At 39.5% G+C, this 27,710-nt stretch overlaps 1 protein-coding gene across 1 annotated transcript in view; it reads left to right on the top strand.

Annotated features, from left to right (window-relative positions):
* Positions 1 to 26,477, top strand: part of scube2 (signal peptide, CUB domain, EGF-like 2) — a 117,171-nt gene extending 90,694 nt beyond the window's left edge. Inside the window, exons 17-23 of the mRNA XM_073049550.1 lie at positions 1,798 to 1,968; positions 10,648 to 10,815; positions 11,476 to 11,637; positions 12,907 to 13,104; positions 15,116 to 15,268; positions 16,673 to 16,752; positions 23,040 to 26,477. Coding sequence (XP_072905651.1) covers positions 1,798 to 1,968; positions 10,648 to 10,815; positions 11,476 to 11,637; positions 12,907 to 13,104; positions 15,116 to 15,268; positions 16,673 to 16,752; positions 23,040 to 23,192 — 1,085 coding nt within the window. The 3' untranslated portion in view covers positions 23,193 to 26,477. The remainder of the gene's footprint in view (positions 1 to 1,797; positions 1,969 to 10,647; positions 10,816 to 11,475; positions 11,638 to 12,906; positions 13,105 to 15,115; positions 15,269 to 16,672; positions 16,753 to 23,039) is intronic.
* The last annotated feature ends 1,233 nt before the right edge of the window (positions 26,478 to 27,710 follow it).

Here is a 27,710-nt window from a genome sequence, read left to right as displayed (position 1 = left end):
CAGTTGTACAGTGGTATATTTAAACTGTTGAGTGGGAGTTTATTCACCAAGACTTGTGGGATGATAGTGTTGATTGCCAAACTGAAATCCAGAAACAGCATTCTGACATAAGTGTCCCTGTTTTCCCTGTGTGTCAGGGCAAGTTACATGACAGTTGCTATGGTGTCTGTTGCAGAGCAGTTCTGTCAGTAAGCATACTGGTCAGTGTCTGCTGTGGTAGAAATGGAGTTTTGATGTGTGTAATTGCCAGCCATAGTGATTATCATCACTGCCATCAGGCAGCAGTTGTTTAGGTCTGAAGGTGTAGAATTCTTTGGAACAGGGATGATGGAGGCTGATTTGAAGCATGTGGGAAGCAGCCTGGATGAGTGAAATATCACAGAGATTACTGCCCGATTGGTTTCCATGACTGTTGCTTGAATCAGCAATCATGAATTTTAATTGAAGTGATTCAGTGTTTGTCATCTTTTGGTTTTCTTTCCTCCATGTGGAGAAATGTCGAATATGTTTGGTGATTTCTGCTTGGCAATTTGTCAGGGTGCAGAGGAATTTGTGCATCCTTATCTGTGCCTGTGATTTCACATCTTGTCACTGTAAAACAGAGCTTAGTGTACACTTGCAAATGTATTATATCTGCTGTATGGTGATTATTATGTGGAATAACAGTGATGTGCAGTTGCATTGATAATAACACGTTCAAGGTATTTGAATTTATTTAGATCTTACATCCATCCCACAACGTGAGGGAGTAGAAATCCTTCCATTATGACTCTATTGCAATGTACAGACATGTGAATTTAAAAGTCTAATGGCTTGTAGAAAGAAGCTGTCCCGTAGCCTGTTGGTCCTGGCTTTAATGCTGCGGTACCGTTTACCAGGCGGAAGCAGCTGAAACAGTTTATGGTTGGGGTGACTGGTGTCCCCGATGATCTTCCAGACCTTCTTTCTGCACCTGCTGCTGTAAATGTCCTCAGTGGAGGGAAGTTCACATCCACAGATGTGCTGGGCTGTCCGTACCACTCTCTGCAGTGCCCAGTGATTAAGGTTGGCGCAGTTCCTGTACCAGGCAGTGATACAGCCGGTCAGGATGCTCTCACTGGTGCCCCTGTAGAAGGTCTTGAGGATTTGGGGGCCCATGCGGAACTTCTTCAGTCGCGTGAGATGGAAGAGACACTCTTGTGCATTTTTGGTCTTAATAAATCTATGAGGGGGATAAAGTCAAATCCTGTTCAAATGTTTTCATTGTATGGAATGATGAAAATAAAACTAATTCTGGCTAGTTTAAAATAAATTTATAAACACAGAGACAAAATTGTATTGAGCAGCACACAGCCATCTAGTTCACATGAGAGTGGGGCTGTGAGAATAAGTTAGCTGGTTACATACAGTAAGATAAAACATTCTCTTGTTATTGTACAAATGGTAACGTTCAAGCAAAACTAACACAAATTGAATAAATCTGTGGAAGTGTATCACTATTGTTTAACATTCAGCAATGACGTATACTGTACATTAATATTAAATTGAGATTAAAAAAAACATTCAGAATCAGCGTGGAAGTTCAGAAGTGTGTTTGACATTCTACGTAAAGCTGATTTAAATCTGTTTGGAACTGCTTTTTCTGGTGGCTTTTGCTCTGCTAAAGTTACCTTCCAACAGTGTTTTTACATGGCTCCGTAAAAGCTATTTTTATGATTTTCAACCAGTCAGGATGAGGTATGCTCGTTATACTGTTAAAACTTAAAAATATGTTTTCATCCAACAGTAAAGACTGTTTCTTCAACCTTCTGTTGCTAGTTAGTTGTAGCGCAGGCACGTACTACGATGGCGAACAGGAGAGGTGTATATTATGTCCTGCTGGTACCTATCAAGACGAAGAAGGACAGCTTTCATGTGAGCCCTGCCCAAACCCTGAAAGCCAAGGAAGCCAAAGGTCAACTGGTGCTCGTAATGTTTCAGAATGTGGAGGTGAGGCAGTGTGATAAATTACTTGCATGGTTATGAAATATGGTGTTACAATTAAAATATTACCATTTGCAGCAGACCTCTTGTAGTCCAAAAGGTAAAATGAGATCCTGTAACTTCCATAAAACGCAAGCAGCCTTTCTTTCAAATATTTCGTCTTTGGAAGTAAGTATGAGCTTTGTCATTTGGGATGTTGTGTGTTGGCCCCATGAAATAAATACACATTCTCGGCAGCTTATCACAATGCCAAGCAAGTGCTCTATTGGAGGCAGTGTCATTTTTCAATGAATCTTTGAACCAATAGCCTATCTTCATATTCAGTTAATGCTAAAGCTTTCACAGGACCTCTTCCAGAAAATATTAACTCTTCAACCAAGACATCAGAAATACTAATGTGATGTGGAATCATTGAAATATGCAATGCAGAAGGAGGACATTTACTTAATGTGTCTACGGTGGTGCATAAACACAAGAGATTCTGCATATGCTGGAAATCCAGAGTAGCACACACAAATTGCTGGAGGAATTCAGCAGGTCAGAGAGCATCTATGAAGAGGAATAAACAGTTGACAGTTTAGGCCTAGACACTTCATCAGGATTGGAAAGGAAGTGGGGAAGAAGCCAGACTTCTCCCTTCCTTTCCAATCCTGATGAAGGGTCTCGGCCTGAAATGTTGACAGTTTATTCCTCTCCATAGACGCTGCCTGCCCTGTTGAGTTCCTCCAGCATTTTGTGTGGTGCTTGTGGTAGAGCAGCACTTTTTCACATGGAAAATATTTATGGTGGACAGACACCGGCTTATCCTCAGATAAATGCCTGCAACTTTAGGGTTTCCATCAGTGCATACACAAACATGGAAGTCTCGAATGTTGTCTTGCTCCTAAACATTTCAGTTTTGTCAGTTTGTTGAAATAAAAAATATATTGTGGGACTTGCTGTATACTGAGAAAGCAGTCCCCTGAGTGCTATCCAAGTACAACATCCTGACAATGATGCCTTGAATTCAAATTGTTCGAAGACATCAGCTCCAATTCTGCTGCCTCCCTCATACCTGTTGAATGTTAGTGTCAATAGTTCACATAAATTAAATTTCAGATCCTAACTGTACAATGTATTGTAAACATGCTGGATGTATACCTGTGCTCATGCCTGACACTAATTAATGCATTGGTCATAAATGCATCTGTCAGCGATAGTATTGAAAGGATTAGCCATTGTACAGAACTACTGGAGACAATGATTCATGCTCACGCTGAGGACACTAAATGTACCCTGCTGTCAAAAAGCTGAACACATACAATCTAGCTAATTACTGGCCCTGTCATTCCGAACGCATTTGTTAGCAAAGTGATGGAAGGCATTATCAACTCATCAAAACCTTTCACCAGTGCCAAGTTTGATTCCACAAGAATCACACAACTCCTGACTCTCATCACCTCCTTGGTCTAAATATGGACAAAGTCTAAACAGTGCCAAAGCGAGGTGAGTTGATAGCCCTCGACATCAAGGAATTGGTAAAACTGAAATAATTGGTAATTGATGTATAATCCTCCAAAAGTCGGTAAGCTACTCAGGAGGATGAAGTTTGGTCGTGACAGCCCCCAGTGTGTTATTGGAGGAATTCCATGGAACAGAGACCTGGGTTGTTCCACCTTCATTTACTTCAGCCATTGCCTTTTCTGTAAAGCTTACATTTGTTAGCTGTTCTCCAAATAATAGAGACAGTCTGCAGAAAGACCTGGACAAAATATCACTGTAGGGTGATGCGTGGCAAGTGACAGATGTGTCACGCCATGTAAGGCAAGAAATATTTTCAAAAGGATAGAAGATTAATGTGCTGCACTTAACATTAAGCGGAAATGCACCGAGTCCTGCAGAACCAGTCTCTTGTGAGCTGCTATTTACCAGAAATGAACTGAAATATTCACACAGACATGGCGGGACAAGGACAGGTCATCCTACACTGACGGAATCACCTCCTGACATCACAGTTCTGTGCTTATCACCAACAGAACAGAAGCTAGGAACATTAGGGAACACGGTGAACTTGCCTGGATGACTGTAACGGCAGCAACATCTGACATTCTCAGTACAATACAGAACAAAGCAGTCTGCTTGATGTGCATCTGGCCAACCACTTAAACATTTGCTGCCTCCACGGTGCAATAATTGCAAACTGCACTGCAGTAAATCACCAGGGGCTCACCTGGTGCAGTAAATCACCAAGGGCCCCTATCCACTATGTAGGTGGATAGAAGCAGCATACACATGGGAACAAGACTGCTAGCTTCTCTTCATGCACCGTTCAGCTTGATCATCAGCCATCATCACTGAGTCACTGGAATTCCTTATCCAACAACACTGTGGCAACATCTCCACTACAAGGACTGGATTGGTTCAAGTGAACCAGTTGCCATTACTTTCTCGTTTAGAGATGAGCAGTGAATGCCGCTCTTGCTGCTGTATTCTATGTGCAAATGAATAAAACTTAAAACCAGCCACTGTTCTTAAGCAATTCTTCTTGAGTTCTGCAGATAATATACTGGACATGATACTGAGCTCACTTTTCAGGATGTAAACTAAAGTTAAGCCATTATTCTAGAATTCTCTTCTACTTCCCGATCAATGTCGTTGTTTAGTTACATTTTCTCCTGTATTTCCTTTGGCTTCATTTATACTTCCCTCTACCTTCCTCTTCTTTCCCACGCCCTGCACCATAAGAACATAAGAAATAGGAACAGGAGTAAGCCAGACTGCTCTGCCATTCAATACGATCCTGGCTGATCTGACCATGGACACCTCCACCTACCTGCCTTTTCCCCGTAACCCGTAATTCCCCTACTATGCAAAATTTATCCACCATTGTCTTAAATATATTTACTGAGGTAGCCTCCACTGCTTCATTGAGCAGAGAACTCCACAGATTTCCAGAATTGGCAGATGTAGACAATTAACTGAGATTTTCTTTTGAAACTTGATATTGGATGGACAATTTTACTGTTTCCAAGCAGACATATTTTAAGTGTGCACATCCCTGTGATTTTGACCCACTGTTGAGAATTTCTGGATTGTTTGTTGGGTTAGTCTCTCCAGAAGCTCTCAGGGTGCAGGGCTTGCCATAAATGGGGCAGGACAGTAGCATAGTGATTAGTGAAACACTTTACAGTAGAGGTGATGGGGGTTCACTTCCCACTGCTGCCTGTAAGGAGTTTCTACGTTCCCCCCCCATGACCGCACGGGCTTCCTCTTTGTTCTCCGGTTTCCTCCCACAGTCCAAAGGAATATTGGTTTTGTAGGTTACTGGTCATTGTAAATTGTCCTGTGATTAGGCTAGGATTAAATTGGGGATTACTGGACAGCATGTCTCAAAGGGCTGGTAGGGCCTATTACGCACTGTGTCTCAATCAAACAATAAGTAAATAAAACGTTGTCAATTGAACTGAAATACAAATAATACAATGTCATTGTGACACAGTCAGCATAGTCAACACCATGGAATTGGTTTGAATCACGATTGTGATCTACAAGTTTGTCAAGGATGTAAACTTATCCTGACTTTTTTTTCTGGACAGCACGCACGAACGAGCTGCTCGATGCCAAAAGTGAGTTGACTGGCTTGTCGTGCATAGCCTACAGTGTCTGTGAAAGATAGAACAGAAACATAATGACAAATTATTTTCGGAGGGTTACTTTTGAAATGTGCCCTGTGCTGCCCTGCTGAACAAGGGGATCATTACAAGACAATTTATCTGCCATTTTCAGTCAGTTGTGCAGTACTGTTCAGTTGGCCCCTGAGCCCCTGCATGTGAGAGGATAATTATATCTGGTATTAACTCTCAGATACTGTAGCTTCATGTGACTACTTCCAGATTTGGCTTGTTTGGTGACAGATTCGGATGATAAGGATTACCCTTATCCATTTTGTCATCTCCCACTCACTATTAACTGAATTCGCTACCAAAGTCATGACAAAGTGTCACACGTGAAGAATATCTCCTGTGTGACGTTCCAGAAACTGGTCCCTAAACATTAAAACGTAACTTCCAGCATCAGTCTCCGACCTCAAGTGAGGAGCTGCTCCCAGGGAATTTTTCTGAATATAAATGCTTGGCTGAGATAGTGTTGATAATTTAAGGTTTTTTTGAGCCACCTTCAGAAATATCGGTTACTCTTAACAGTTTTCAACCCTGCTTTTAATTTGTGGCTTTACACAGCTGCTCTACTTATTTGCCATATTATTGGATTGTTAAATCTTGTTCACATGTTCTGAATATTTATTGTTTGTTTATTTATTATTATTATTATTATTTCTTCTTTTTCTATTTGCAGTCTGTTGTCTTTTGCACTCTGGTTGAATACCCTAGTTTCACTGATTTTCATTGATTCTGTTATGGTTATGATTCTATAGATTTATTCAGATTCAGATTCAGTTTATTTGTCATTTAGAAACCACAAATGCAATGCAGTTAAAAAATGAGACAACGTTCCTCCAGAATGATATCACAAAAGCATATGACAGAACAGACTACACTAGAAAATCCACATAACGTTTGGCAATCCCCAATCCAGAGTCCAGAGAGGCTGCTGCGTATTAATATCACGCTACCGTCTAGCGCGTTCCCTGGAAAGGAGCTCCAAACCCACCAGACAAACAAGACCAAAAACTAAAGCTACAAGACCTGCACAAAACCACATAGTTACAACATATTGTTACAACAGTGCAAACAATAGCATAATTGATAAAAAAAAACAGACTATGGGCACAGTAAAAATAGTCCAAAGATGTTAAAGGACGATAAGTTCAAAAGAAATCACCACACAGTTTTCACAAGTCCCCAGGGTCCCGATAGACTTGCCATCCTACGCTGGTGGCAGAAGGGAATACCCCAGCTATGGACTTACACGGCGCTGCCCGACTCAGCCTCGCAGATGCAGCACACAACAAAGGCTCCGTTGAACCCAGCCTCGCAGACGCAGCACCCACCGAAAGCGACCTGACTGCAGCGGACTCTGAGTCCGTTGAACCTCCGAGCCGACGACCATCCCCTCCGGCACAGCTTCTCCGAGCACCATCCTCTGCTGAGCGTATTAAGAGTATCCCCCGCCAACGGCCATCGGCAACACGACCCTGAGGACTGGGGGCCTGTTCTTCCCAGCAGAGTCCCGGACCTCACTGCAGCAGCAGCAACGAAGAAGGTCTTCCTGGAGATTTCCTGATGTTCCTCCGTGCTCCCACGTCCGTTTTCAATCGATTATAATTGCGCACAGCACCCCACTTCACAAATAACAGATAATCAGCTCCGGAGTGGCTGCTGCAAGCTGCGTCGCGCCGCCATCTTGGATCTATCTTGGATATTTATTGAGTATGCTCACAAGAAAATGAATCTCAGGATTGTATAGTGACAAATATGTACTTTGATAATACATTTACTTCGAACTTTGAACTGTGGAGTTTCCTTACTGCTTTCTAAGATTTAACTTTTGTCCTAAGTAAACATTCATTTTGTGAAAATATATTTAAACAAAAGAAAAGATTGCTTCTTGAATTAATACATTTAATGATTCAATTAATTTTATAATGATTTTTGCCATTTATATTTCTCTCTCCACTGATCTGCTGTAATTTTCTGAATTTTTAAAATTTTAACTTTTCTGTTGTGTTTACATATTTTACTTTGCTTGGTTCTCTGGATAATTGAAACAAATTTAAAGCCCTGGTTCACACTGAAACACCTCTCCATGAGTGGCAGGAATCTGGTCTAACTACTGACAGGCAACAGCATTAAATGGCAATGGGACAATCAGGAATGGTGACCTCATGAGAGAGGAAAGCTGATCTCTACTCCATGATATTACAACGTATCTGCCTCCGCAATCTTTGCAGCGAGAGAGCTGGAGTTGTGTGAAACTCTCACAGCACATCTGAGCATCAGTTTCTAGAGTTAGCTTGACAACAGTCTGAGATTGCAAGGCTGAAGTTGAAGGTCCTATCATAGTGCTTGTGTATTTGTTAGTTCGCTGCTGTACTGCATTGGACTGATAGGGAGATGGTCACTGCTTCCACACAGGGGCTGCTCAAATAAGTAAAAAACTACAAAGCGTTATTTTCAAGCATTTGAGGAAATAAATTAGATGTAAGCATCAAATAAGGCTTTTAGGCTATTTGTTAGCAGATATGATAGTTCGTTCCTATAAAGGTGACGGAATTATCAGTGCTATAAGAACAATTGCTTTATCATTCATTTTGACAAATTTGGATATAAAACAAAATTATATATGCATGTGGCTATTTTTGATATACAGATTATTGCAATCTTTTCTTTAGTAATTTATATTTTTTGTGGTCTTTTCCTCCAGTACACTTACTTGGAAGACTGGAAATGGAGTCATGGATTTTTAAAATTTTTTCCTTATGGTCCGGCTTTGACTGGTGTGGGTTTATTGGGGGAAATGGTTGGCCATGAGACCAGACTCCTGGTGTTGTGTATAGTGAAGTGCCCCATCTAGCAGTCTGCCTGTGAACTGCCGAGGTTCAAAAGAACAAAATATATATTCAGGAATTATGAACATCCAAACATCAGAGTTAGAAGCATGTATATACCATCAGTTCTTAATCCTGTTCTGTCATTTATTGAACTTATGGATGATCTATCAGACCATAACATATAGGAGCAGAATTAGGCCATTTGGCCCACCGAGTCTGCTCCACCATTTCATCATGGCCTATCCATTTTTCCTCTCAGCTCTAATCTCCTGCCTTTTACCCTTATCCCTTCCTGCCTTGACCAATCAAGAATTGATCAACCTCTGCCTTAAATATACATAAAGACTTGGCCTCCACAGCTGTCACTGGCAAAGAATTCCATAGATTTATCACTCTCTGGCTAAAAAAAACCCTTCTCATCTCCATTCTGAAAGGATGCCCCTTTACTCTGAGGCTGTGTCCTCTGGTCTTAGGTTCTCCCACCATAGGAAACATCCTCTCCGCATTCACTTTGTCAAGGTCTTTCAAAATCTGTCAGTGATCTTGTCTGTGTTCTCTTCTTACCATAGTAAACCTTTACCTCTTAGAGCCATAGAATTGTACAACACAGAAACAGATCTGTTGGCCCACCGTGTCCATGCTAACCTTTTGCCCAGCTACACCGATAGTATTTGCCCATTTTAGAACTATATCCTTCTGTTTAAATAACTGTTAAACACAGTGATTGTATCTGAATCCACCACCTACTGTGGCAGAAGGTTCCGGATATCATCCACTCTGAACAAAAATTCTTGCCCTCAGATCCCCTTTAATCCCCTACCTCTCATTTAAAACAATACCCTCTTGTTTTTGATACCTCTGTTATGGAGAAAAGATGACTCTCATAAACTTTTAAACTTAAATCATATTAGTACTCAGTCTCCTTTGCTCCAGGGAAAACAAGACCAACTTATCCATTGTCTTCTCGTAACTGAATCTTCCAATCCAGGCAGCATCCTGCTGGATCTTCTCTAAGACAATTACATCCTTTATTTGCACCTTACTGGTCCGTCTGTACTGCACTTCCTCTGTAACCATAACACTACATTCTACATTATGTTTGTTGTTACTGTTTACATATGGAATACACTGTTTGGATGACTCGCAGTCAAAGCTCTTCACTGTCTCTACTGTGCACATGTGACAATAATGAACCAATTCCAATTCCTTCCTATAATGTGGCAAGCAGACTGCTGACAGTACTCCAAGTGTGGTTTAACCAGTGTTTTGTAAAATTGCAACAAAACGTCCCAACTCTTCGATTCATTCTTCCGACCTACGAAGCCAAGCATGCCATACAACTTCTTCACTATTCTATCCACCTACAGAGGAATGTTGACTTGGATCTTGAGCAACATGTTGGAACTCAGCAGGCCAGGCAGCATCTAGGAAAAGAGTACAGTCACCGTTTCGGGCCGAAACCTTTCAGCAGGACGCATTGATGTGGATCTCCATGTCTTTCTGTTCATCAGTTTTCCTTGGTGCCCTTTCTTTTATTGTATCTGTCCACCCCATCTTAAACACCCAAAATGTCCGGGTTGAATTCTATTTGACACTGCTGCACCTGCTTTTTGTGATTGTATTTTAATGTAAATAATATTACCCTTTAGAAATCACCATTAAAAATTAAATCAGGACAATAGATAATCAGCAGAATAACAATACCAACTCTGTTCGAAAATGGATTTTCCTGGCTTTATTATATTAAAAGAGGATTATTGTTTGAAATAGGCAGGCAAAGTGTGTACTGGTCCCTCTTAATTTGACTGTACACAGTATATTGGTTGCAATGGCTGAGAAATTGACCATTGTAAGCAAATTCACCATTGTAAGGTGACCATTGTAAGCAAAAAAACTCCATTAGCATCTTTCATCATTGGCTAGCTGAAGTTCACCCTTACTTCCTTTGTGTATAGGTTTTGGAATTGAAGTGTATTTGAAATAGGAATTATTTTTACTGCAGACGAGCTTTTTTGTGAATTAAGTTTTTTATAAAATATTTTCACTAAACAATCAAGTTGTAAAATTAGCATGAGCCCAATTTATTTACTTATAGATGGCATATAGTTAGATTAGGGGCTTCTTATAAAATCTGCATAAATTGCTGTTGCTTTCTCTTTTAAACTCCTGAAATAGTTTACTCTTGAAATTGCTTTCAGGACAGTGTCAGGAAGGAGAATTTTCATTGGATGGGTTCAGGCCATGCCAACCATGTCCTTTAGGAACATTTCAGCCAGAAATTGGACGAACTTCTTGCTTTTCCTGTGGAGGAGGTCTAACTACTAAACATGAAGGATCAGCAACATTTCAGGATTGTGAAACTAAAGGTAAGTCAGGAGGGATGGACTACAGGGGTAGAAGCACCACTGGACTAGACATACCCAGACGTCATTCCTGATGAAGATGGCAGAGTTTGTCATCGAATTGTTGGTTATATTTGATGCATGTACCCAGCTGGAAGCCGGGGAAGTGTTTATTTGTCAAGGTAGATAACTTTATGAAGCTGTAGGAAAATGAGCTTGCAGGGGAGTGGGAAATAGACTGAGATTTTACCCTGAACAAAGCTGACTGTGATGTCCTCAGACAGCCAAGTGGATTTGGCAGTGGGTTCTCCCAGACTGCTGACAGACTTTGTGTCTGGTGGAACACTAAGTAATTCAGGGTGCCACAATATCGTAGTGGTTAGCGCAAAGCTATTACAGTTCAGGGTGCTCTGGAGTTAGGAGGTCAATTCCATCGCCGTCTGTAAGGAGTCTGTACATTCTCCCCGTAAAATGCATGGGTTTTCCCTGGGTGCTCTGGTTTCCTCCCACAGTCCAAAGACATACTCGGTAGGTTAATTAGTCATTGTAGATTATCCCATAATTAGGTTAAGGCTTATCAGGTTTGTCCAGAGTTGCTGGGGTGATGTGGCTCAAAGGGCCTGGCTAAATAAATAACATTTTTGCATTTCATAATTATTTGGATTTTCTGTTATCTTTTCACAGTTCAGTGTTCGGCTGGCCATTTTTATGACACAAACACACACAAATGCATTCGATGTCCGTTGGGGTTGTACCAGCCAGAGTTTGGGCAAAATCACTGCATTGCTTGTCCTGGAAATACCACCACAGATTTTGATGGATCAACTAATATTACTCAGTGTAAAAGTAGGTGCTTTTCATATTACAGAATTACAGTCATCTACTGTCTCTCGCATATGCTTTGGTACAACGTCCAGGTGGGTCAGAGAGCATTTATGGTGTGATGGTATGCTGGAAGCAAATATTGGAGTTCTATTCACCAATAATCAGTAGTTAATATTTTCCGTCCTTCAAAGTGAAGAAAGAGAATTCTTCAGGGATTTTCTAAATGCACCATTGTCATAAAATGAACTTTAACATTGTGACTATCACTATGTCTTGTGTCCTTTTCAAAGTTTGGAACTGCCACCTCAAACCTCTCATCATTTGAAATCCCCTCCTCTACTACAAAATGATCCTTAAAATCTGCCTCTGTGAAGAAACTTCTGCTCCAATCACACTCATTGTTCAATAGTTCTCTTGTGAAGCAGGTTGGTGTGTTGTTAACATGTTACTTTACAAATGCAAGTTGCCATCTATGATGGCAGCCATGGACAGTTCATCATTGCTCTCACGCTGCCTGTCGCCCAGTCCCATGTGGTAATGCACTGCCTAATGGACACCGAGTTCTCGTGGCTCCTGCGTTATGTTGGCCTCGGGGACTCTGAATACTGTAGGTGAATGAGCGACTGGGCAACTTGTCCAGGTCCTGATGCCAAAATCAACAAATACATTATAAACCGGGCACAACATATACTTCCTTCAGTTTATGGCTGCACTAGTCAGCAGTTTGTAAAGTGGCATAGGAAGCTGGTGAAGAACATATTGTGCCCATGTATTGAACTCTCTCAAATTTTAAATTTAATCCATAAATCAGGTATAGAAAAGCCCCATTTCAACTATCAAATAGGTATGTTTAAAGAATAATTTGATGAGAAACTGAATTAAAGAAGTTTTGGTGGGGGATTTCAGGATTCATGATAATTAAAGGCACAGGTGTTAACTTAAATTCAGAAATGGGCAAGAGACGAGCATTAAAGGGCATTTATCTTAGAGGGTTATAGAACTAAAGGAGATTATGGAGAGGGGGTAGGTAAAAAATGACTGGCAATATGCAAAAAAAAGCAATGTACATGGAAACAGTTAAAGATAATGCTGACTCGAGCTGAGTAATCAGCAGTGTGATGCACTTGTTTTGAACAATTCAGATGGTGGATGGGAGGAATGGGCTGATGATCAGATTTGATGATCTTTGCTTATGGATATGCCGATATTGTAGAACCCTTGCCAACTCTGTTTTGAGATGCCTTCTTTGTGAGTCACTTATTTAAACTCTTTGTGGTTATTGTGCATCAGACAGACAATGCGGCGGAGAACTTGGAGATTATACTGGATATATTGAGTCTCCAAATTACCCTGGTGACTACCCTGCTAATGTTGAGTGCACCTGGAATTTAAGTCCACCTCCAAAACGGCGTATTCTCATTGTCGTACCAGAAATATTCCTGCCAATTGATGATGAGTGTGGAGACTACTTAGTCATGAGAAAGAGCTGTGAGTAAGAACAGTTCAATATGTTTTTATTCTTATATGTTACACAATTGAACATTTAATAACAAGCTGATAGATTGATTAAATAATCAATACTTTTGAGCAACCCGCACAAAATGCTGGAGGAACTCAGCAGGTCATGCAGCATCTTTGGAAAAGAATAAACAGTTGATGTTTCAGGCCGAGACCATTCATCACGACTGACTTTTGAGCAAATTCCAGGTTGTAATGTCAAATCCTAATTTATAATTTCATACCGCAGAAGCTGATGATGAAAGTCTGGAGTCAAATAATGTACTCTATATACCAAAGTACAGATACATAAGCAGTAATGCCCTTCCCTTGGACAACATCGGTGGCGTGGAGAGGGGAGACTTGCAGCTTGGGCAACTGCCGGTCTTCCATAAAAAAAAACCTTGCCCAGGCTTGAGCCCTGAAAACTTTCCAAGACGCAAATCCATGGTCTATCGAGACTAATGGAGGCCTACACCTACATAGGCAGCAAAGGTTACTGCCTATGTAGAGAAATGGAAATCTTGAGCAATTTATATCCATTAGCAATCTCCCTTTTCCCTCACTCATCCCTCCCTCATTTTCCCCTGCCGCTGAGGTCAGTTAGTTTTTCTTCTTTCTTCCTCCTTCCTTGTTGTTTTTCTTCCTTTTCCATCTTCTTTCTTCCTTAGTCTTATTTCTTCCTTCTTTCTATTTTCTTCCTCTTTCTTCCAGCAGAATTGAGGATCCCAGTTTACAATCTGGTTCTCTGGATAGTGAGGTAGCTGAAGAGTCCTTAACAGGATCTTTACCTGAAACAAGTGGATGAATTGGTGCTTAGCAGGGCAGTTCGGTTATGTTATCCATACCTCACCTCCTTTGTGTTCAAGTCATTGAAAAATCCAACACTCAGTGCCTCTCTGAATGCTCCTTCCCGATTTTGAGAGGTCATGGGCCAGGGATTCTCAGAATTGGTAAGTACAGAATATTATTCAAGAAGATTAAATTATCTTCGAATTGTCTTTTCTGTCCTCCTGGAAATCCCTTGCCACAATGGAGTTTAGTATTACCTTCAGGAGTCTAAAACTGGCTTGCAGATGCTGAGGCCATCAGTGTTCACTCAGCTTGAGATGTAAGCAAAAACCAGATATCAACTTCAAAATCCTCCTGGTCCATACTGGTCAGTACTATCCCATGCAGTGCATTTCTCCATTGAGGTCTCTGGGAAATATGGCTGACACACAGTGGAACCAGATCTCAAGCTTCCCTCTTCATTTCAGTGGGAGGTTGTTGAGTTTGTGTTAATGACATCTCTGGATGCACTCAGCTTTTATTCCACTCTTATTAAACAACTGAAGAGTTGGACTCTTGACCTCACAATCTACCTCGTTCTGCACTTTATTGTTTACTTGCACTGCGCATTCCCTGTAATAGTAACACTTTATTTTGAACTCTGTTATTGGTTTAGTTTGTGCTATCTCAATGCACATTTGTAATGAATTGATCTGAATGTACAGTATTCAAGTTTCTCACTGTTCTAAATAATAAATCAATTTACTAATTTACTCTATTTCCTTGAGATATGATGGTCTACATACACAATTTATATATGATTATGACTTCAGTTTTAAAATGTATTCTACTCCAGATTTCAAGGAAATTCTATAACTTTGCATCTCCAGTAAATATGTACTTTATCGAGGAGTTCAATTCTTGTGTGTGTAATTATTACCTGAGGAACAATGTCACATGAATTTAATAAGTGATATATTTTAAATGCATTACAATGATAGTTCAATGGTATTGAATTGAAAATATAAATGTTAGCTGCAAATGAGTTTCATATTAAACCATGCAGCAAATAGTGGCTATAATGTTTAAAGTATTGCAGACCTACCCTTTGTAATGATAATTAATGAATCTACTGCTACTTGCTGTGGCAATATGAATAATATTTGATTTGAGATCAAAAACTTATTTACAGTATGTCTCTGACTAAATGTGTTCTTGTGTTATTGATCAGCTTTGTCTAATTCAGTGACAACCTATGAAACATGTCAGACATATGAGCGGCCCATCGCATTTACCTCAAGATCAAGGAAATTATGGATTCAGTTCAAGTCCAATGAAGGGAATAGTGGCAAAGGATTTCAGGTTCCATACGTTACATATGATGGTAAATACAGCGGCCTATTTTATAATAACTGTCCAATTCATCTTTCTACTTCATATTATATTCCTCATACATCTCTACTAACAACAAGTCTGTAGATCTTGTCACTTTGCCTACTTGATGATGTGTATATCAGTGGCACAGCACTTCTACCTGTTAAACAAAATTAAACTTCTCATCGATTTTGTGAACCTAATAGGGTACAATTCCACAGCATTGGACGTTGTTCAACACTATTGCGAAGTGATCTTAGGCTAAGCTATAAGATTTATATTTTAAGTGTTGACTTACAAACACGGCAGACATGCCCGGTTTGTGCTGGCGCAGGCACACCACCCTTCTCCCAGGGGAAGGGTTACTTTGCTGTTCAGGCAAGTTCTGCAACCTGGCACCAAGTCTGCAATTGTAAGGTCACAATGGAGAAACTCTGTGAAGATCCATGGACTGCTGCAAGTATTGACAAAGCCCTGTCACCGGATGACAGAAAATTTTTAAAGTGTCTGCTTGTCTTTGACATTCAGAATCATTTAAAAATTATTTTAAATGAAATAGGTTTTCTAAAATATTATTATAATATTATTGAAAACTAAAATTAGCCAGTAAGAATACTTTTTAATACCTAAAAACATTCAACAAACAGCAAAAAAAAAACATTGAATACCTTCCCGTGTAGCAATGATGTCCCTATTGAAATTGGTAGTCACACATACAGTATGTGCTCCAATTGAAATTGGCACAGGGTTTGAGAGCCAAATTCCCATATTAAATGTTGAGGATACAGCAACATCCTGTTTTATTGCACAACTCTTTGGGATGATCAAGGATAGAACTTTAGAAAAAAATTGCACTAGCCACTGGTGAATAAGTTTGGGACTTTGGCATTTGCCTGCACTTCCATGGAATCTCCAGACTTGTTGGTAGGCAAACAGCAACCTGCTGTATTTTCTTAATGGAACTAGATGCATTTCCCAGCAAAATTGAGACTATTAACCTGCCATGAACCAGTTTTGTACATTTCCACTTCTAGCAAGGACCATGGGATAAAAGTCAAGGATAAGATCTCTGATTCATTTTTGCTCCATTGTTTCTTTTTCAGATTTATGATTTTGTTAAGTTGTGGAGACTTGATTGTGGATGAAATCATTTTGTTATATATCACTACTTAGAATAAATTTAAATGTAACGTTAATAGGACAGAGAACAGTTCACTTAGAAAAGATTGTATTAGGAAAAGTTAGAGAGAGAAATTAAAATCCTTTCCCAAGGCAAGGACATGAAGACCAAACAAAAAGGAAGTGAAAGGAAAAATAAATATTGTGGGGTTTAGTCATATCTTCTCCATTCAGAAGGCAGTTTCGCAGCAGTAGTTCTCAAAACCATTAAAATATACTTTTTTTCTTCTGTTAGAGGATTACCAAGAACTGATTGAAGATATAGTTCGAGATGGTCGCTTGTATGCATCTGAGAATCATCAAGAAATACTAAAGGTACGTTAGAAAAAAAACACTATTTGAATCTAATCTTTGCTCAATTTTTATTTTTATAACAATATATACAGGACAAATGTTCAATGACAATGATTTAAGCAAAGTCAATTAATCATATGTTTTATGTGATGAATATTACTTCAGTATTTCTGAGCTTTATAATGTTGTTGTTCAGTTGTGTTTTAGTGAAGTCTGACTCTTCGTGACCTCATGAACCATAGGGTCTATAGGGTTTTCATGGCAAGATACGGAAGTAGATTGCCAGGCCTTTCTAAAGCACAATCAATTATTCTCTGATGTGATATTCTCTGAAATGAACTTGCAAAAGGATTTGGTAATGTGCCTATGGAATAAAACGGGCCATGTAAACATAAGTAGAAGGGTGGGTGAGTAGCAGGAACAGAGAGTAGTAGTTAAGGTTCCTCTTCAGACTGGAGGGAAGTGTACTATGGAGTTCCTCATGAGTCAATACTATTTCTTTTATATATTAACCACTTGGACCTGAGCAAATAGGGCACAACTTTAAAAGTTTCCTATCTTACAGATTTTGGAGGTGTAGTGAACTGTCCGTAGGATTGTAAGAGATTTCAGCAAGAAGTAGACAAGTTTATGAATAGTTGGATACATGGCAGATGAAACAATGCTAAGAAATACAGAGTCATCCACTCTGATAAGAAGAGTTGAGAAGAGTCAATATGAAAAAGAAAAGGGATCTTGGGATTTCTGTGTAGCATTTATTGGAAGTGATAGGTCATGTTGAATTAGTATTTAAAACAGCATGTGGGATCCTAGACTTTATAAGTAGAAGCAGAGATTTAAAAGGAAGGAAGTCATAATGAAACACTGGTTTTGCCACGACTAGAGTATCAGGTCAAGTTTGGAGAGATCATACTTTTAAGAAAGATTCCAGACTTTTAGAGAGTGTGCATGAGAGATTTATTAATATGATACCAAAGGTAACGAATTTTAGTTATCTGGAAAAGTTGGAGTTCTTCATCTTTGAATAGTAAATATTGAGCAGAATCAATGTGAGATATTTAAAAACGTGAAAGGTAAAGACTGAGGTGACAGAGAGAAACTGTTGATAAGGACTTGGAATGCACTACCAGGAGGCAAGGTGGAGACACGGAAATTATAGTATTCAGGAGAGAGCCAGGCTTGTATGTCAACAGATAAAAAGAGCACAAGGCTAGTGCAAGAGAGTGGGATTCTGTACTAATGATGCTATGGACTCAACAAGCTATCTGCTGTACTCTGGCCTTTCTATCATTTGGTGATACTGCTTGAAGCATACTGTAAATGGATTTCAAAAGTGAGTGTAGACTACAAGCCAGTTTAACTTTTTAGTGGGGCGTGATGGTCAATGGGTTAATGGTGGTAATCTGGTCGATGCTGATAAAAATTGCACAAACTAATTTTCATTCGTAGAGATCAAAATTTATTATATTTCTTGAGTGAAGTGTGTAATTGAATGTAGAACATAGAAATCTACAGCACAGGCCCTTTGGCCCACAGTGTTGTGCTGACCATGTAACCTACTCTAGAAAAATTGCCTCATAGCCCTACCCTACCTCACAGCCCTCTATCTTGCTAAGTTCCGATTACCTATCTAAAAGTCTCTTATAAAACCCTATTGTATCCGCCTCCACCACCATCACCGGCAGTCCATTCCACACACCCACCACTCTCTGAAAAAATACCCCTGATATCCCTCTGTACCTACTTCCAAGCACCTTAAAACTGTGCCCCCTCTTGTTAGCCATTTCAACCCTGGGAAAAAGTCTCTGGCTATCCACACGATCAATGCCCCTCATCTTATACACCTCTATCAGGTCACCTCTCATCCTTCGTCGCTCCAAGGAGAAAAGGCCAAGTTCACTCAACCTATTCTCATAAGGCACGCTCTCCAATCCAGAAATAACAATAATCAATTTTTCTGAATACTAAAGATGAATTGAATCAAAAATCAGACCAATATTCTAATGCCCAGAGATAATCTTCATCATAATGTCACACATTTGTCAACTAACTACTGCATGTGATAAAGTGCTAATTATGGTTATGAATAACAGAGTGTAAAACATAACCTGCAGAGTTGAAAAATGAGATCTTGAAACATTGTAGGCTACACTTTGCTACTAGCAGCAAAATGACAGCAAATCTGTTTGAGTTTGAAATCAGCTGCAAGTAAACATATATTTTTTGATTAAAATGGAATGGATTTAATCTTTTTCAATGTAAGTTTTATTCTGACATCAGTACCAGGGGGCATTCAGCAATAGTGTTGCCATCAAATAGGTCAAACAACCAATAAAACTGAAGAGATCTCATGGGAAGTGACAAGTGAGCTTTATTATTCAGTTCATTAATTTGTTAAATTAAAAACATGATTATTATTTAAAAAGTCAATTGTATTTTTATCATTTGACAATGGATTAGTTCTTCAAAGCCAGAGATGTTTCTTGGTTATGTCCTAGTTCACCATTAAAAATCCTGTTGTATCTAATCCAAGAATGCTTGACTGTCTCAAGAATATTTTCATTGAGAGTGTTCTGTACAATGTGGAACTTCATGTCAATTTGGTGATCTCAAATTATTTCTACCGGTGCAGTCCACAGCAAAGCAGGATATCACCAGCTGCAATTTCTGGGTTTCCATGTTTATCTCAATGTGTGCATATTCCAGAATTTCTGCCAATTTTAAGTTGGTTGATTAACCGTTAGTAGAGCTGCAAAGCACAGGTCATTGTGTGAGCTCAGGGGGAGAGGACATCATTGTACTTCTGCACAGATCCCAGTGAAACTTCACGATTCATTCTCTATTCACTTCTTTTTCAGCATTGTCTAATTTCTTGTGAAGACGTACATTTATCTAGCATTGTTAGTATAGCAAAACATTCCAAGGTGCTTCATAAGACCAAATATCAAACAATATCTGACAGGTCTTATAACTGAGATTTTGTAAGTGTGATTGAATATAAAATAATTTCACATGATCATAGAATACATTTGCTAAACATCCTCTATGTGGTCAAACTGTGGTGTAAAATCACCTGCAGAAAGAGACTCAGGAGCTTTCTATTGGTAATACAAGCATCTCATTCTACACTTGTAAACACTCAGTGGTCCCTCAAACTAAAACACCCCTGCAAAGGTCACACAATACCTCATGAGGTCTGAAACATTTTAATAACATTCCTAGCAATTGGCAACATTTCTGGCATTCATAAAACTAATGTTATTCATCCTCACAAAGATGTTTTAAAATATAATGGATTTTAATATACCCACTTTTTCATATTTTACAGGCTTAGTCATTATATTTCATTTCTAGTTCATTTAATATGTATGTTCCAGTATTTAGCCGGACAAAGTTATTTAAAAATCTCATACTTTGTCCCCCAGTTTGTTGACCGTGAGAGATGGTCAGTGTGATTGGCTGCTCAGCCAGCATGATGTCATCACTGTTTCTGGATGTTCAAAAACAAAATGTAGGCAGTCCCCGGGTTATAACGGGGTTCTGTTACTGAGAATCATTCAGATTCCAAGCTGTTTGTAAGTTGAAGATGAGCAAAAACAGTGTGTGGGAGGTATCACGGAAATGGCAGGCACGGGAAGAGAGGCGGTAGGCCAGAGTCACTGACCTAGCGAGTGAGTGAGTGAGTCTGCTCAGCACTCGCATCTCTGCTTGGCTCGATCCAATGTCTTACTGTTGTGGCTGTGCGAGAAGGCATGAGGAATTCCCTGTGCCCACCCAGCACAGTGCTGCAGCAGCTGGCAAATCCCTCCCAGTGCAGACCTCCGAACAGCTGGTATGGCAGTTCAAACTAATAATTCCCATCAAAAATACTGCTTCTGCATTGGCAGCATGGTCTGGCTCCAAGCACACTGGCTAACTCCAAATCACTCGGCCCAGCACACACTCACCTGTGGAGCTCTGCTATGAAGATGAGGCAGCTTGAAATGTTTCAAAAGGTTGTTTAAAAATTCATCAGGAAATTTTTGTAAAGCCAAAAGTCCTCAAGTTAGAGCTTTTGTAACCTGGGGACTGCCTGATGATAGCCACGCTATGGAACATGAGGAACTCTTAGTTGTTTTGCCAATGAATACACAATCTGGACTAATGCATCAAGAACATACCTGTCCAGATCGGGGTGGCATGGCACGGTATCATAGCAGATAGTGTAACGGTATGAAAGCACCAGCAACCCATGTTCTATTCCACCACTGACAGACAGGCAGACATACTTTATTGATCCCGAGGGAAATTGGGTTTCGTTACAGTTGCACCCACCAAGAATAGAGTAGAAATATAGCAATATAAAACCAAAGATAATTAAATGATAATAAGTAATTTATGCCAAGTGGAAATAAGTCCAGGACCAGCCTATTGGCTCAGAGTGTCTGACACTCCGAGGGAGGAGTTGTAAAGTTTGATGGCCACAGGCAGGAATGACTTCTTATGACGCTCAGTGTTGCATCTCGGTGGAATGAGTCTCTGGCTGAATGTACTCCTGTGCCTAGCCAGTACATTATGGAGTGGATGGGAGTCATTGTCCAAGATGGTATGCAACTTGGACAGCATCCTCTTTTCAGACACCACCGTCAGAGAGTCCAGTTCCACCCCCACAACATCACTGGCCTTACGAATGAGTTTGTTGATTCTGTTGGTGTCTGCTACCCTCAGCCTGCTGCCCCAGCACACAACAGCAAACATGATAGCACTGGTCACCACAGCCTCGTAGAACATCCTCAGCATCGTCCGGCAGATGTTAAAGGACCTCAGTCTCCTCAGGAAATAGAGCTAAATAGAAATAAATCTGACCCTTCTTGCAGACAGCCTTAATGTTCTTTGACCAGTCCAGTTTATTGTCAATTCATATCCCTAGGTACTTGTAATCCTCCACCATGTCCACAGTGACCCTTTGGATGGAAACAGGGGTCACCGGTGCCTTGGCCCTCCTCAGGTCCACCACCAGCTCCTTAGTCTTTTTCACATTAAGCTGCAGATGATTCTGCTCACACCATGTGACGAAGTTTCCCACCGTAGCCCTGTACTCAGCCTCATCTCCCTTGCTGATGCATCCAACTATGGCAGAGTCATCAGAAAACTTCTGAAGAACTACTGGTTGTAAAGAGTTTGTATGTTCTCCTTATACACGTGTGGTTTTCCTCCGGGTGCTCTGGTGCCCTCTCACGTTCCAAAAATGTACGGGTTAGTAGGTTAATTGGTCACGAAGATATAATTGGGTGGCACAAACTCATTGGGCCAGAAGGGTCTGTTATCATGCTGTGATTCTAAATAAACAAAAAAAATTCTACTAACATTTCAGCTTCCTTCCTGCTGATGTATCCATGTCGTTCTGCACTTTTGAGGAAACGGGTGGAACCCTAATTGTGGATGTGTTCAACACCTTCTCCTTGTAATCCCGGTTCTATACAAGTTTCTTCTTCCAAATCATAAACACGAGACATTCTGCAGGTGCTGGAAATCCAAAGCAACACACACAAAATGCTGGAGGATCTCAGCAGGTCAGGCAGCATCTATGGAAATGAATAAACAGCACAGAAGAAAGGTCTCAGCCCAAAACTTCGACACTGTCCTGGTGAAGGGTATGGGTCCGAAATGCCGACTGTTTATTCTTTACTAGATAGTGCCTTCATCTGCTGAGTTCCTGCAGCATTTTGTATGTGTGTTCCTTCCCCCAAACCCAAATGTGAATGGACCCAGACACAGAGCTTCCGTCAATCGTATTCCCATTAAAAGTTCATTCTATTCATACCGACGGCAGTCCTGAAACCAATTAAGTGCCCTGAGTTAACCCTATATTTTCCAGCTGCAGCCATGCACCAGTACATCTGCCCGTGAGCCAGGCAGTCAATCTGAATTGTTATCACGGTGAAGGGCTGCAAAATTTTATGTAAGGAAATCATGCACCCTACAATTCAGCTATCCTGTTTATTTTCATTTCCTCTGAAGCCAGTACGGTTAGCAAGGCAGCTCGTTACTGATCCTCTTTCCGCCCACTATTCACACATGTTCACCCTTCTGTCGAGGTCTCTAGTTAGCAGTCGCTGGTGAAGACTTTAATAGATTCTGTCCAAAAAATACTTTTTTGGTAAACTTGCTACAAAATGTAAAAATATTACTTTAAGAAGATACATAGAGTGTGTAAACCTTAGTTTTATTTAGTATGTAAGTACATATACAGTTTTGATGTATAATGCTGTTGTGTCTGTGACTACACATTTTGGTTTAAATTGACTCTTCTGATTTTTTTTCCATAGGACAAGAAACTCATCAAGGCCCTATTTGACGTTTTAGCTCATCCACAGAATTACTTTAAATACACAGCACAAGAATCCAGGGAAATGTTCCCCAGGTCATTTATTCGACTGTTGCGCTCAAAGGTTTCCAGATTTCTGCGGCCATACAAATAGCTGGGGATTTTTTTTTATATCCCTTGAACTCTGGTATTTTATAAGCAGACTATAAAATGTTTTTAATTTGTTTGACTTCAGTTTGCATGTACTCATTTACATAGGGAACATAATGTTCTGATGTCCCATCTCATTGCACTCTGTTAAGTACTCAAAATATTGGACCCTGAAAACATTAATGGTGAGTTGGGAATAGTATGGTTATTAAGGAACAGAGTCGATATTAATTTCTTTTCCTTAATTTATATTAAACCAAATTATCATGCTTATACACAGAACCTAGCCTTTTTTAAATGAAATAGTATTGTTGCAGATCCAACCTGCGACGTGGCTGGCAAAGCTCATGGTAGGCAATACAAGAGATCAGCCATGATCTCAAAATGGCGGTGCAGGCTCGAAGGGCTGAATGGTCTACTTCTGCACCTATTGTCTATTGTCTAATATATTATTGTTGCTCGTTAGAACTATAAATCCCTTAACCACTTGGGTTCTTTTCCTAACATAAAAACAAAAACCATATGGAAGCAATGAAAAACATACATAGAAAGCTTATGTATGTGCTAGATACTGTGTGAAATTAGCCAACCATCAAAATGCCTTGGCTGATCCATACTGTCGCACTGACTAATTTGCTTGTCCTTTTGAAATTTGCTGGTTTTATCCCATGAACTATGAGCATTTTTAATCTCTGCTGTTATAATGGTAAAATAAGATATAATAGCCCTTAATCCACCTTGTTCAGCATTTTGTAATTTATCAGCTCCTTATCTCTGCTTTTCAATGCTCATCATTCATTGGACATGTCATACCAATTGGGTGACTGGGCTTCACAATGGCTCTCTGTATCTTAATTCTTACATGTGGCAATGAAAACACTTGCACTTGGATTTCAAGTGTTTATATTCCATAATGTTTTTAATGTAAGTTTCTTTTAAATAGCAGCATTCTAGTGTAATGTTGTATTCATATCCTGTTATTTTCTTAGTTGGATATTAATTGTCTTGAACATGTTTGTTAAAGCAAAGCATTAAAGGTGGATCAGTTCTACCATCCTTCCAAAGCACATGTAGGAAAATGATCTGGTCAATGGAGAGTGTCATTAATATACTGATTGGAAGTCATATCTCAGTGAGAGAACGTTGACACAAAGTTATAATTATTCAATCCAAAGGTAGATGGTTTTCTGTTCACCATTAATAGGTTACCCTCAAACCACCAAACAACGTGATAAAAATATCTGTGCCATATGTTTTCAGGCACCTGAAGCATATTATGGAAAGCATTATACACCACATGTTGCTCTAGTTTAGCAGTTCCCGTCCTGAAACTGTAATGTAGCAAATGCAAAATTCAAAGTTTATTGGGTAAAATACTCAAAAGGCTTCATCAAAATAGTATTATCAACCTGACTATAGCACTGAGCCACATCAGGAAAAGCCAGGACAGATGGTTAAAGAAATGGATTTTAAGCCAAGTTTTAAAGAAATTCAGTTGAGTTTCGAGAAGAAGTTGGACAGACAACCTGTAAGTTCAAAGACATACTATTCACTGTGTAGAAGGGAGTCATTATGTGCGGACTTGTGGTAAATCAGTATTTGTCAAGGAGAACTTCAAAACCTTTTAATTTCCAACCCCGCCTCTAGATAATAATTTTCATTGCCTCCTTGCTTTAAACATTCAAAAGCAATTTTCAAGTATGTTATTAGACAAAAAGACACCATTTCAAGAAGCATACGTTAGGCCAGATGTTCAGTAAATGGACAATTTTGAGTAGCTTCTTAAAGAGAAAATGATATGGAGAAGAATGGTAAGGAAAATCAAAACTTGGGTTCCTTGACAGTTCAACACCTGGCTGTCAGCAATGGAATGACTTAAGTCCAAATGCACCGGCAATTCAGCCATCACTTTGCTAATGAAGGAAATTATATCAGTGGATGGAAAACTGCAGCAATATTTATTGAGTCAGAGTGATCCCAGCTGATCAAAATAGCTCTGTTTAAACTATTTTCCACAGGTCATACCTTTCAATTAATGACTAAATAGTATAGGTTAAAAATACTGATTTAAGAAAATGCATTGTGCTACAAAATTCAAGATTTCTTCTTCTTTTCGATGACTTAATTTGAAGTTTATGCTCAATGTAGTTTTATCTCATCTGCCCTAGATTGGAATAGGCATTGATGCCTACTTGTGCTTTTAAGCAGTTATTGTAAATTATGTATAAAGTTGCCAAATGTTTGTCCTACAAATTTTAATATTAACTTTAATAGGAAATACAAATGTTTACCCTTAAGTGGTTGAATTGGTGTTTATTATGTAGTGTGCTTTGATAAGTTTGAAAATGCCAGGTCTCTTTATTGTATCTGTTTCAGTGTATAGAGGGCACCACCATACATGGCACATGATAGCACAGATGCCATCTTAATTTTATCTCACATATCACTGTCTTTCAGCTCATTTTCACATGTTTTCTTATATGTGACCCTCTCACTGAGTTGAAATTTGAGAGCAGCATTATCAGCTTACAGTATCTGTTTCAAACGTACTAGAGGATAGCTAGCAAGTTAAACTCACAAACAAACTTATATTGAGACATGTTTCATTTTGCTACAGTATGCTGACTACAATCAGAAAACTGGACAGCCACTCTACAGACTGACCGACTTACTGAAATCTTCTCTCTAAACATTATCGGCAAATAGACAGAAGGAGCAGTTGCTCATACTATGCAACTCTTAAGCTAGGCTTGAACTAGCATTACATTAGTTAAATTTATTGCAGTGTTTTGTTAATTATAGTCAATTCATCAACGTTGTCTCGAGGATTTCAGCAAAGCTAAACACTGGATAAATCACGTTTTTGAAATGATTCACTGGACTGTGGAAATATTGATTTCATATTTGATTTTTATTGTTCCAAATGTGAGATGACAATACCAATAGGGTGATCATAGTAATGTGATTTGAAAGCATAAAGTACAAGAAATATAAAGCTTGGCATTTTATGTTACATCATTGGCATTTTCGCAGTCTAACTTACCTTGCAATTAATTCAGTTTCGATGTCATTTTCACTTTTGATGTGAATTTCCTGAGAATTTCATGTGTAAATGCTTGAGAATTAAACTATCATAAGCGAGCTAAAATCAGCCTAAACAACCATTACATGGAAAAGTTTGAACTGTACAACATATTTTCCCATGTTAACTGCTGTATGCTATGAAAAGTAAAGTTTGAAGTAATCAAATCATTATTTATGCACATTAAACATATATTTGAAAATGTAACTGCAGAAAACCTTTCTCTTCTTAATGCATCAGCCCATTGAGGTTGATATCCTTGGAGATATATCCTTGGAAAAATACAATTCTGCTTTTGGGTTGTAATTATATTAATGTATCCTTGGAAATTCAGGGATGCATTTAAGTATATGTCTTGTATTAATTTACAAAATATGCCTAATACTTAATAGAAATGTTATCATTCTTTAGATATAATATTTCTAGATAGTATTGTGTTGCAAATTATTCAAAGATTGCATGGTTAGGAATGAATAACCGTTTGAATCCATAAGAACATTGAAATCAGATTTCCGAAAATTTCTGTGGTAAATTACTAAGCGGGTTTATCCAGTGTAATTGCCGTGATTTGATGGTGTTAGTCAACACCTGAGTGTTTGTGAATGTAGTTACTGTGGGTTCCTATTCCTATATATAATTATCACAAGTGGGAAGTGACTTCTGCAGTGTGTGGTGCATCGGACAACCCAACAGATATTTACAAAACACGAGGAAATCTGTAGATGCTGGAAATTCAAACAACAACACACACAAAATGCTGGTGGAACACAGCAGGCCAGGCAGCATCTATAAGGAGAAGCACTGTCGACGTTTTGGGCCGAGACCCTTCGTCAGGCCTAACTGAAAGGAAAGATAGTAAGAGATTTGAAAGTAGTGGGGGGAGGGGGAAATGCGAAATGATAGGAGAAGACCGGAGGGGGTGGGATGAAGCTGAGAGCTGGAAAGGTGATTGGGGAAAGTGATACCGAGCTGGAGAAGGGAAAGGATCATGGGACGGGAGGCCTCGGGAGAAAGAAAGCGGGGGAGGAAGCACCAGAGGGAGATGGAGAACAGGCAAATAACTAAATAAGTCAGGGATGGGGTAAGAAGGGGAGGAGGGGCATTAACGGAAGTTAGAGAAGTCAATGTTCATGCCATCAGGTTGGAGGCTACCCAGCCGGTATATAAGGTGTTGTTCCTCCAACCTGAGTTTGGATTCATTTTGACAATAGAGGAGGCCATGGATAGACATATCAGAATGGGAAATCCAACCTGATGGCATGGTACCTATGTGTTTTCCCAGGGTAATGTACTCAGTAGTGCATACTGCAGGACTGCTCACAGATACAATGCACAGCTGATAAGTACCAAACAGAGCAGCCCTGTGTACATTTATTTGGCCATCCTTCAAAGAGATGGCAGATGCTGTCACTCACCCTTCTCCTACCTCCAGGTCCACTA

Source organism: Hemitrygon akajei, chromosome 6 (genome assembly GCF_048418815.1).
Source record: "Hemitrygon akajei chromosome 6, sHemAka1.3, whole genome shotgun sequence".
Classification (NCBI taxonomy): Eukaryota; Metazoa; Chordata; class Chondrichthyes; order Myliobatiformes; family Dasyatidae; genus Hemitrygon; species Hemitrygon akajei.
Note: the sequence above shows the minus strand (reverse complement) of the source record. Positions and strands in the feature narration are given on the sequence as shown.